Source organism: Nelumbo nucifera, chromosome 2 (assembly GCF_055504915.1).
Source record: "Nelumbo nucifera cultivar China Antique chromosome 2, China Antique-T2T, whole genome shotgun sequence".
Taxonomy (NCBI): domain Eukaryota; kingdom Viridiplantae; phylum Streptophyta; class Magnoliopsida; order Proteales; family Nelumbonaceae; genus Nelumbo; species Nelumbo nucifera.
Genome location: NC_142650.1, coordinates 19,566,748 through 19,578,202, shown reverse-complemented (window position 1 = coordinate 19,578,202; position 11,455 = coordinate 19,566,748). Strand labels below are relative to the sequence as shown.

Here is an 11,455-nt window from a genome sequence, read left to right as displayed (position 1 = left end):
ATACTTAATACTTCCTACAAACCTATTAAACCTTATATTTATTGTGCATATATACCTCATTTACAGTTATTTGAGACTTAGATTTAGTTTAACTAATGTATTTCTGGGACTTATTTGAATTCCCCTAATGTTTACATGCATATCTTAAGTTCTTCATTTTTCCAAGCATGTCCCAATACATATCTTAAAATTGCCTTTCTGATACTCGTTGCATTGTTGATACTTGTAAAAAAAAATTTTCTAAATTTCTAGTATAAGTATAATATTCAAGTACAATAACCATGTCCTTGTGCATATAATAATGCTAAAACCAGAGTCATCAGGTTGCGTTAAGCCTAGGGTTACGGTTCAACAACTTAAGTTGGATTAGGGTTGACATAAACCAGACCTAACCCGACCTGACTTTCTTATCCAAAAAAAACCAACCCGACTTGCACCCCTATGAGGCGTTTACCATCAACCACCTAAGAAAGCAACCTGGGTATTTTTCTACGCAGATATGAAACAAAGAAGAGACACATGATTGCCAGAACATCTTCCAATTTTTTTCATCAATGAGAAAGATTACAGATGTTCTTTGTATTCTGTTTTGCAAGTAACCTGAAAAATACAATCATCTTCCCAGGCATCGAGATATCTTTGTAAACAAACAACATGACAGCAACTTCTGTGGGAGCAGTTTGTAAATGAGTTTTGTGTATTCATCCTGAAACTCATGAAAATGAGATACTGTCAGCACTTTGTAACAAATTTCCAAACGTGCAGGTATCAGAAAATAACACATCAACAACTAGTGGTTCACATCCGGTATGTCATGTCTGATACAGCAGTTCTTTAATTAAAAAAAAAAAAAATTCCTTGATCAAAAGCCCCTATGGGGTGTTTCCAAATATGAATGATTTTGTTTTTCAAAACAAAAGCAACTGCTACATCAGCAAAAACAGCATGATTTTGCTTGCATGATAATTGTTTTTGTTTTAGAAAACAAAACCATACATATTGGTGAACACCCCAAGTTCACCAACCAACAAAACGGTCATCAAATGCATCAGAGAAAATTCCCTTTAACAATGTTTTTTCCTGTTATTGTTAAAAAAAGTCCATAGATCCTCCACTGTCCACCAAAAGAAGTCACTATGGCTGTGTTTGTTTACAGTGCAAATGCCGTACATAAATGTACTCTGGTTCAGTTTGCAAGCGTTTGATAAGCATACATTTGTGCAGTCCAGATCAGGTAGGCACAGCATTGTAAGCACGTTCAATAAGCACTAAGAAATTTTTTTGACACTGTCCCTTAAAATACCCCAGCCTGCCCTTGAAAAAGATTAAAAACAACTTTTGACAGTTGTCAGAATGTTTATTAAGTGCTCATTGAATGTGCTTACTATGTTGTGCCTACTAGATCCAGTCCCACATTTGTGTACTGACAATGACAGCTATCACAACTTCCAAGATATGTTTGTATTGACAATTGATACAAAGTTTGTATCATTTTTTTGATGCAAACTTTGCATTCATAGTTGGTTAATGTAAAAAAGGTGGATTTCAATCTTGGAATCTATGTTTGTACTCGTCACAACCAAAAACCGTTTGGTTGGAATACAAAATTTATTAGTGCAAAATTAAACCAGTTTGTATTCATGAAGTGGTCAGGGGGAATTTTTTGAATGGTACATATTTATTTTTGCATTGAAAACAAATGCAGCCTATGTTACAAACAATGTTTCAAAATGCAGAGGCGTAACGCGAGGCATTTTAAGAAGGACCTCATTTTTCTTTAATGGGGGGGGGGTCTTGCCTTCCCTTCCCTTCCCTTCCCTTCTCTTTTCTTTCTTTCTTCTTCTTTCCCTTTCCTTTTTCCTTTTTTTTCTTTTTCTTTTGTCTTTTTATATGAGGTGTGCGTGAGGCACATGGGGCATACACCTCTAGCATGCCTCATGAAAAAAAGCGCATGATGCGTACGCGTTAGAGGTGTCAATGCCAAACCTCAGGGCGTTTTGGGGGCGCCTCACTTGGAGGCGTGCCTCTAAGCATACACCTCTCACGCCTTTCAAAACACTGGATTCAAATCAAATTTGTTTCTACATTTTAGACATTCCGCTCATTTGCAGTGTATTTAAAGGAAACAAAACATTCAAGCAAAAAGATAGAGTAACATATTGCAAGATTAAAGGAAGGATACTATTTGGTGGGAGAGAATCAGGTTTCCTTACCATGTACAAATCTTAAGTTTACTTCCAGACCATATCCCCCATAAATTTAAGAGCTGGAACACCTCTGATTTCAACATCAACCAGTGGTGCCTGGATCAATGCCAAATCTGCAAGTTCTTGATCATTTTGGATCATATCAAGGGCACGCATCTGATCCTGAAATAATCAAAAAGAACAAAATCAAAACACAACTCTTGAATTAGTTTTTTTTTTTTTTTGTAAGGAGAAAACTTAAGATCTATGTCACATGTGTTCTAAATGTTTTTTTATCAAAAGCTCATAGCTGAAGTTTTATTATCAGGAATGTACAATAAATTAGAAGATTGTACTTTCTATATGATATATAAACACAAGGAGATAACCATATAGCTCCTCCTATGCCCCCTCCCCCCGATACAATCGTCCCTGAATTTATGAAAATACTTTTACCAAAGTAGTTTATGAAAGTACTTTAACAATAGTAATTTATGAAAATACTTTTATGAAAGTATACGTGAAGTATAAAAGTACTCAAAGTATTTTTATAAAAGTACTCAAAGTATTTTTATAAAAGTACAAAAGTATTAATATTTTTTTTGAAAAAGATAAAGTATAATTTCATTAATAGAAAATGGTATTTCCATCGTGGTGGGTGAGGAGCCCAGATCCACCAACCATAACACATCGCTGGCCACATTCACCCAGCCACACATTGGGAACATTGGCAATATGAAGTACAAGAGATGTTCCAGATGTGTAACTGAGTGAATGTGGCCAGCAACATGTTGTGGTCAGCAGATCTGATCCGTGGGTCAGCAGTTCAATCATCTAGATCAAATGTGTGAACCTATAATGTCATAATTCTAATAACAAAAATAAAAAATAAATAAATAGAAAAACAAAAAGTTATAAAAATAGGAAATTTGTAAAAGTACTTTTTTAAAAAAGTACGAATAGAACCAATAGAATACTTTTATAAAAGTATTTTTATATATGTACGTTTTATAAAAAGTACACCAATAGAGCCAATTAGACCAGTTCATGGGTCAGGCTGAGTTTGGGCCGACCTTTGCCTCTATATCAACAAAACATATTCAGGCCCAAGCCCAACCTGACCATCTGGTCTAGATCTTGAGACTGAGCCCGAACCTCATATAAAGCCCGAAGCCCAACCAGGAAATTGAGAAAGAAAAAAGATTTTCTTACTCAACAACAAAACTGATTGTTTATATTAAATTACCTCAAAACCCAAAAATACCAAAAAATCTCACTATGGCTTGAGAAAAAGAGAAGATGAACAATAAAAAATATATTATTTTTATTATATAAAATTTTATCAAGTCAGGCTCGGGCTCACCGGGCTTTTTTGAGAAAGCTTGAGCCCAGCCCAAAAAAAAGGTCAAACCTAGTGTTTTGGGTCCGAGCCCGAGTCCACGGGCCTAAATTCATGTCCAAGCCCAACCAGTTGGTGAAGGAGACCCTCTTAGAGTAGAGCTGGCTGTGATGGAAGGAATAACATTAGAAAATTAGTTGTTGAGGGAGATCAAAAACTAGTGTCGAGTTGATTGCTATGTGATGATCTAAGGATGGAAGGAATAACATTGTGCTAACTCTATGGCAAATGGATTAGCCAAGCAAGGGGTGGAGAGGGATACCTTGTTTTGGGCATAGTTGTAAAACAAAAAGTTTTTTGGAGAGAGACAAGTTGTATATACCTTTTCTTTTAACTTTAATAAAAATCTTGCATTTATTGACAAAAAAGTATCAAATATTAGTGGGTCAATTGTTATACATGTGCATGATTCATCCAGATATCTCCTATGCAATTAGTGTGGTGAGCCAATACATGCATGCTCCTTAGATGTCACATTGGGCGGTCGTTGATAGGATTCTTGACTATCTAAGAAACATCTAGGATGAGGTATATTATTTGCAAATCATGGACATATAAAACTAGAGGTCTATAGAAATGCAGATTGGGCATGATTCTTGGATGATAGCAGCATAGTTGTCAAGGCAACGCCTAGGCGACAAGGTGCCCTTGGAGGCTCGCCTCGCCCAGTCACCAAGCAATTTTGCATACTGTGTAATAAAATACTTTTATATTGTTATTTTTTTGAGATTATAATTATGAAATAGACATTATTAAAGAAAAATATTCATTTTTTGTAATTATAAACTAATTTCTTTTTATTATTTTCTTATTTGTTAGGGCTTAATCAACACAAATTGCTAACTGCTGTATTGAATCCTCAATGACTTCAAAATCTGAACCAATAAGTTAGGGAAGAAATAAAATTTTGTCTAATCAACACATTTCTTTTCTTCTTTTCCTATAACAAAAATAGGGGTTCAGCCCATATATTTTTTGAATTTTCTTTCCTTGCTTCTTTTTCTTCTCATAAATTTGTCGATTTTCTAGACTTAAACATGAAGTTTATAATTTTCTTATGAAAATTATGGATAGTTATTAAAGAAAGTTGGTTATGGAACCTAGGGAATTACCCTAGGATATGTGATTTTTACTTAAAAAAATCCATCGCCTAGGCAGGCGACTAGGCGACAAGGCCCCCCCTGCCGCCTAGCCTCGCCTTGGCACCTTGAAAACTATGGATAGAAGGTCTACTTCGGCATTTTGCACCTTTGTTAGGGGTAATATGATTCCTTGGAAAAGCTAAGAACATATTGTAGTGGCCAAGTAGAGTGCAGAAGCTGAATACAAGTCCATGGCTCATGATATCTCATAGTTATTGTGACTTTGATCTCTACTAGAGGAACTTGACACTGTAGCAAAGCAACCTATGATGTTATATTGTGATAATCAGGCTACTATTAATATAGCCCATAATCCTGTCCAACATAATAGGATGAAGCATATTGAGTGGACAGGCACTTTATTAAGGAAAAATAACCTCAGGAGAAGTTTATGTGCCTTATGTTTCATCTAGGTTGTAGTTAGCCGGTGTCTTCACCAAGGGAATCACTAGAAAGTAGAAACAAGGTTGAGCATGATTTATGCAAGTTGGGAATGATTGACATCATTCCTGATCTTGGGCTGCTGCCCATTATCTTTGTTGTTTATAGTGGTTCTAGTTATAACCGCCTTAGTGGGGAGGCAGAACACTTTTATCATTCTTTTATTTCTTTTCCTATCTTCTTTCTTCTTTCTCTTCTTCTCCAGGAACTTTCTGCTTCCTTTTTCACTTTCTTCTCTTATTTTTTCCTTATTTCTATTTTCTACTAGTTGATATCACTAAAATCTGTAGATCCTACCTATTTGGTTTCACCAAAAGAGGCATTACCCCATGAGTCAAAATTACACAAGATACAGATTGTAATTGATCAACATCTAAAGAAAGGATGTTAATGAATATTGTCTTGGTTTCCTTGAGTCCGATTGCAAGATCATTTCTCTTCAGGGAAAAAAATAAAAAGAAAAAGTTTATAATCTATACCTTCCTTTTCATTGCACAGAACTTGCAATCTGATGTTGATGGGGGTAGAACCTGATTAACAATAAGCCTCCTCACAGGAACATGTTCCTTCTTCAAAGAAGCACACAACCTTGATGACTCACTTATGGCCATGACCTTGAAAAAATAAACTGAAATATGAGAACATGACTTTGAAGCAACCTTCAGTGAACTCCTATGAAGCTTATACATTTCAATTGAAGTTTCTGACTTTCAAGGTAAGACTGCTAAAGCTGTGGATGTCCTAAAGTCATGCTCTTTCTGCAATAATTACTATATCAAGCAACTTTTTCTGGGAGAAATGCAACTCATGTCCCTTTTCATATGCTTGAGAGTAATAAAAGGTAAAAAGGAAAGAAGCAATATTTTGAAGATAGTAATGCAAACCCCTATGTATTCCCTAAGTCTTCAAAAAACATGGTTATTATATCTATCATTACTGTGAGCATAAACCCTAAATGAATACATAACAAGATCAGGCAAATAACCAATAAGAAAGTCATCTTCTTAGATTGGCGTGTAACTTGTAAGAGAGAGAATAGAGAAAGTGATAAACAAAGGAGAAGAAAAAGATGAGTTAAGGGGAAATTTATGTAGGTATAGGCTACATGCCTATCCCTCTTTCTTTTATTCACAAGATAACTCATAGGGAGATTACAATAATACCCTTGATAATGTATATCACTTTTTTGCACTTATAAATAGTCCCAATGATTCTAAAAACAAAGAAAGACTGTTCTTCTAGTTATTAACTTGGATTGTGATTACACTGAATACTTTCACTTTATTTCCATCAATGCCCGCCTTTGTAGTCTACAAGAGAAGCAAAGAAAATGTAGGCTACTACAATTACAGATTCAGGATATTACCGTTGGTATGGTTACTATAACAAATTCTGTTGACTCTGTGTCACGGAAAAGCTCTCGAACTTTTCCCATCCTCTCCTTTAATTGTTCCAATTTGTCAGCCTACTTAAGAAAACAGATTGGTTAGTATGCAAAATTTCAAAAGAACACAACAGCTGTTTCCAACAATCTCAGACTTACAGCATCCTGCCGTGGCTGCTCTTGCCCAAAAACAGATTTGATAGCTGAAGTAGCTGAAGCTAACTTCTGCTTTAGCTGAAACCACAAATTATAAGGGGAAAAGGAAGATGTCAGTAAACATGAAAAAACAACAATTTGAATGACAATATTTATCAAAAGAATAAGACATGATCCAAGATTACGTAAAATGCCAGGTCAATGCTTCACCTAAAACTTCAAGATAACCTTAAAAACATATGTTGAAATTGTTTAATGGGTGGCAGGTGGCTTCCATAAATCATCCTTGTCATAAAACTTCATGAAATATGTTTGAGAATTTAATATTTACATTACCGTTTCCAATAAAAAATATATATATTTACATTGTTAAGAACTTCAAACTGAAAGACCTATCCATCTGGATGTCATTGTCACCAAACTAAATTCAAACTGTTAATCGTAAAGTTCATCTAATCGGCTATAGCTATGAAACACTTAGAAGTTTCAAGCATTGTCAAGTTGCATATTTTGGTTCTTCTCCAAAAGCAAAGTTACTTAAAATAAGAAAATTCCCCTAGTGGCCATTATGACACTTGAATGAGGTAATGGTTGATGACTCCTTTCAGGCAACACTGAGATTCCCCTTAAATTGAGAGATGGGTGGGATGGGAAGGGTGGAATTGGTGAGACTAGTGCAGAATCAGCATGCAGTTACATCATTATGTTAGCTAGAGGAAATTATCTATTAACTAACTTTGAGTTCTTGAAGTGGTAAACTCATCTTAAGATGGTTCCTGCTGTCACCAATGCACTTTGGAAATTCCAAGATATTCTGAATGATAATTCAATTACAAGTGAGTACAAAAGGATTTTGGCCATTTCTTTGAATGGTTCCTTACTTCCAATTCCATGACCTTTACAGTAGATTTATTGATGTTACATTAAATTCTTTGAGAAGGATCAGTTTAGGCCAAATAAAATTTACCCTCAATGAGCTTGGAACCCACTTACCAACATGCCAATTGAAGAAACATATGAACATCAATTATCAGCTAAATTTGTTCTTTCTTGCTGTTTTATCGTTTAGGTTTAAATCAAACTCAGCCACAGTCTTTCTTTTTAATCAGTAGCAGATCAATGAAATTTTATTACTGAGTAAAAGGAGAAGTACAAACACTGGTTTCCAATTAGGAAGCCAACTTCCTTGGGCTAATGAAGTTTTGAAATCATATTTGATTTTGAGTTTCATACCTTCAATATCTTGCCTATGGATGCATCCAAGAAGTCCGGCAGGGAAAGAAGTCGAAGAGTATGACCCTGTTAAGGACAATCATGAGTGGACTAGATAATGCATCAAAAGATTTAATTTCCAATGCCTGTCAATTTTCTCTTACTGTGGGTGCAGTATCAAAAACTATGCGTGTAAACATACTATACTCTGGCGCTTCAACAAATTGCATAACCTGGCAAGGAGCTCTTAATTAGAAAGTAACAAATTAACAAAAAAAAAAAAAAAAGAAACACTTCCAATAAAATAGACAAAAAAAACAAGAATAATGAATAAGTATACATGCCTTTGAAATTGCAATAGCTTCATCCAGACCAGGAGGAGGTGTATCCAGCAACTCCCCCAGTTTTAATTCCCCTAGCTTTTGATCAATTAATAGAAAAGAAATTACAAAGATGATATCATAAAGAAAAATGCTAATCAAAATACATAAATAGATAAAACCAACATCCACAGTTAAAGAACAACTCTATATCTCAGGGAGGATATTCAAAAAGGACATTACATGCAATTACTATTCATACTTCAATAGATTACAGTCTAGAAGAAACAAGTATGATAATGGATTGTTAGCATTTCCCCATGAGAGGTTTGAAAGCGCTGTACAGGATGAAATCCAATTCCCGTGTCCCATCTTCCAATGTTATATTGGAACATCTTAAGGAAATAAAAAAAGCATCTAGTAATTGGGAACTGGGTTATATTGATTTCACTTGGTTGATCACCCTAGAAAAATACCCACATCCTCTAGGACACTTACTAGTTGAGACTTGAATATAAGGTCACTCAGGAGGCTGATGCTTCTTCTTTTTTTTTCAATCATCTAATAATTATATCCAGAAATTTACCTGTTCAACAAGCATTCCAAGTCCCATGCTATCCATAAAGTCTTTGACTCCAGTGCCACCATTTTTCTGACTTGCACTACGAAATTCCTCCCTGGCTTTCTCAGGATTTATCTGTTACACGTGCTTCTAGATAAATGCATGCTCCAAGCAATCTCTATTTAAGGGAAAGAATCTAAATTAATGAAGGGTCAGCAACACACCTCAAGTGCAAAGAGTGGAGAATCTGGTCCTTCAACTGGTACTAGCATCCCTCCAGTCAAGTTCTAGTGACAACGCATGAAAATGCAATCGATGATATAAATCTTGCCACAATACGTCCATGACTAAATAAATAGGTATTATTCTTTCTACCTGAGCAAAAGAGTCACTCAATGAGTGTGCTGGATCAGTTGAGACTACGATGGTGGGGTGCCCATGGTTTGCAAATTTTACAGCGAGGGATGCAGCACAACTTGTCTTCCCAACACCTCCTTTCCCACCTAACATATAATACTTCCGCTTTGTTCCAGCAGCCATTTCATCAAATCCAGCAGCAGCTTCGGCAGGCGCAGCAACCGACCTCACTGCAAATATATTTGAAGAGAAACTGATAATCATGTCATTCTATTTCGTATTACCAGTTCCTAGACAAAAATTTAGACTAATGGGCAAAGCATAGCGTAGCTTATCTCTCAAAACTTTTTTTTCCTTTTACAAAAGGCTGGAATTAAAAATCCCTGCAGAAACTTGAAATATCTCTCCGTTTAATCTTCACTTGATATTCAATCAATTATATCCTCATCTGCTAGCTGTCTCCATTGTAAATAGTAGAAAATTAATGAATGTATTGCTCCCAAAGTATCCGAGTGGTTCTTTTTTTTCTACTTCGGTGTTCGTATTTTGCTCTTTTTCCATTGCCCCAGTATAAAAACTACTGTGTTAAAGTATCCCAACTTCTTAATCCGAAAAATAAATAAGACCCACTGAAAAATGAAAAGATAATTACTTGTTGAACTACTAGAACAGCCACTGCTGCAATTATGCTCCACCACAAATCCCAGTAAAAGATATACCACAAGGGAAAAAATAAACTTGTAAATGATAAATTGAGGAATGAATTATAATGGAATGCATACCTTGAAATAAATTATTGTATGGCTTCCTCGTTTCAGGAACTGAGATGAAACCAAAGCTTCTGCTTAGTTTCAAAAGAGAGAATGGGGTTTGGTATTTGGATAGGCGAGAGAGAAAACCCGCTATAGCCATGGAAGAACGGGTTGCAGGGAGTCGATGAATAAGGGAAGCTGATGAAACAGAGGGAACACACTGAAGTGCCATTTTCTTTTGTTTTTCTGGGTTTCGATGAACACCGATTTTTCGCTCCTCGGCCAAAGATTTACCCTTTTATTCTCTCATTCGCGAGATCGGTCATCCGGGCCGTTGTAAAACAGAGGAGTGCGGCAGTTTGGATCTCCTCCCAACACACAAAAAAAAAAAGGGTAAATTACTGAAATCTCTCTAAAGTTTTTAACCACTGCTGAAACCTCCCTTTGATGATTGCAATTTGCAAGTAGACTCCTCCTTTAGAATCCTCTATGAAGACATCTGCAATTACTCTTGAGGTTCATTTCTAGAAAAAAACAATACAAACTTTATTAAAAACAAAAAAATAGAAAATTTAGTTGCAAGTTTTACATTTCATTGATATAAAAGATAAATTTGAAAAATAAATCAATTTCAAAAAGAGATTGAACAGATTTGGACTAACGATTTATATGAAGAGAAATTGGAAAAATAAGCACTATAGTCAAAAGTAACTATATAGGTATTTTAAGAAATTTGATATATTTGCTAGGGGTGAACATCCAATTTATTCAGTTAAAAATTGAACTGAACAAATCAAAATTTTAAAAAATAAAAGTCGAAACCAAAACCAAATTATAAAAAAATCAAAATAACCAAAACCAAATTTTTCAGTTTGGTTTTCGCTTATTTCAGTTAAAACCGAATTTGAATAATATATACTCTATTATATATATTATAACATATAACATATATTACATATTATAAAATATATATATATTATAAAATCGAATTTCTTTTTACTATTTATTAATATATAAATATATTATATATTATATATTATAATAGAAAATTTGATTCATTTGGCTAACTGAATTTCTAATTCAAAAAATTGAAACAAAAAATTGAATTAATTAAACTAATTTAACCTAAAACCAAAAAAAAATAAAACTGAAATTTCGAATTCAATTTTTCAATTTTAACCGAATAGTACTTACCCCTACCACATGCAACTATATCAAAAAATTCAAATAAAATAAAAGACTGCAATTATCAAACTTCAGGAAAGTAACAATTAAAAACTTCAGTGATGTTTTGACAATTTACCCATAAAACCTTTCGGATCTGTGTCCACACATTCTATCAAAAATAATCTTGTTCGCACATATCATATATGATATATGGTGGGTCTCAATTTTATAGGAAGATGTCCCGACATGGATCACGGTGGAAGAGTGTTGGTTGGGACTTGGGACAGTTTGTTAGAAGGAAATCCCAAATAAGAATCCTGTTGTTAAATCCACGTGGCATTCCTCAAAAGGCCCAAGTGTTTCTTCTGATACAAAAT

The 11,455-nt window shown here is 34.6% G+C and overlaps 1 protein-coding gene across 1 annotated transcript; it reads right to left on the bottom strand.

Moving 5' to 3' along the window:
- Positions 1-523: 523 nt before the first annotated feature.
- LOC104595067 (ATPase GET3B) lies at positions 524-10,304 on the bottom strand. Its single transcript, XM_010255633.3, has 12 exons — positions 9,942-10,304; positions 9,178-9,389; positions 9,027-9,089; positions 8,827-8,937; positions 8,265-8,339; positions 8,085-8,153; positions 7,942-8,007; positions 6,712-6,786; positions 6,535-6,633; positions 5,648-5,782; positions 2,214-2,369; positions 524-706 (listed from the first exon to the last, which is right to left on the bottom strand). The coding sequence occupies exons 1-11, from the start codon at positions 10,141-10,143 to the stop codon at positions 2,232-2,234; spliced, it is 1,245 nt and encodes a 414-aa protein (XP_010253935.1). The 5' UTR covers positions 10,144-10,304; the 3' UTR covers positions 524-706; positions 2,214-2,231.
- Positions 10,305-11,455: the final 1,151 nt, after the last annotated feature.

Coding starts and splice junctions, on each gene's coding strand:
- LOC104595067 (XM_010255633.3), bottom strand. CDS start 10,143: ATGGCACTTCAGTGTGTTCCCTCTGTTTCATCAGCTTCCCTTATTCAT. Junction 8,938..9,026: donor CTCCACTCTTTGCACTTGAG/GTGTGTTGCTGA, acceptor CACGTGTAACAG/ATAAATCCTGAGAAAGCCAG. Junction 8,340..8,826: donor TTGGAATGCTTGTTGAACAG/GTAAATTTCTGG, acceptor ATTGATCAAAAG/CTAGGGGAATTAAAACTGGG.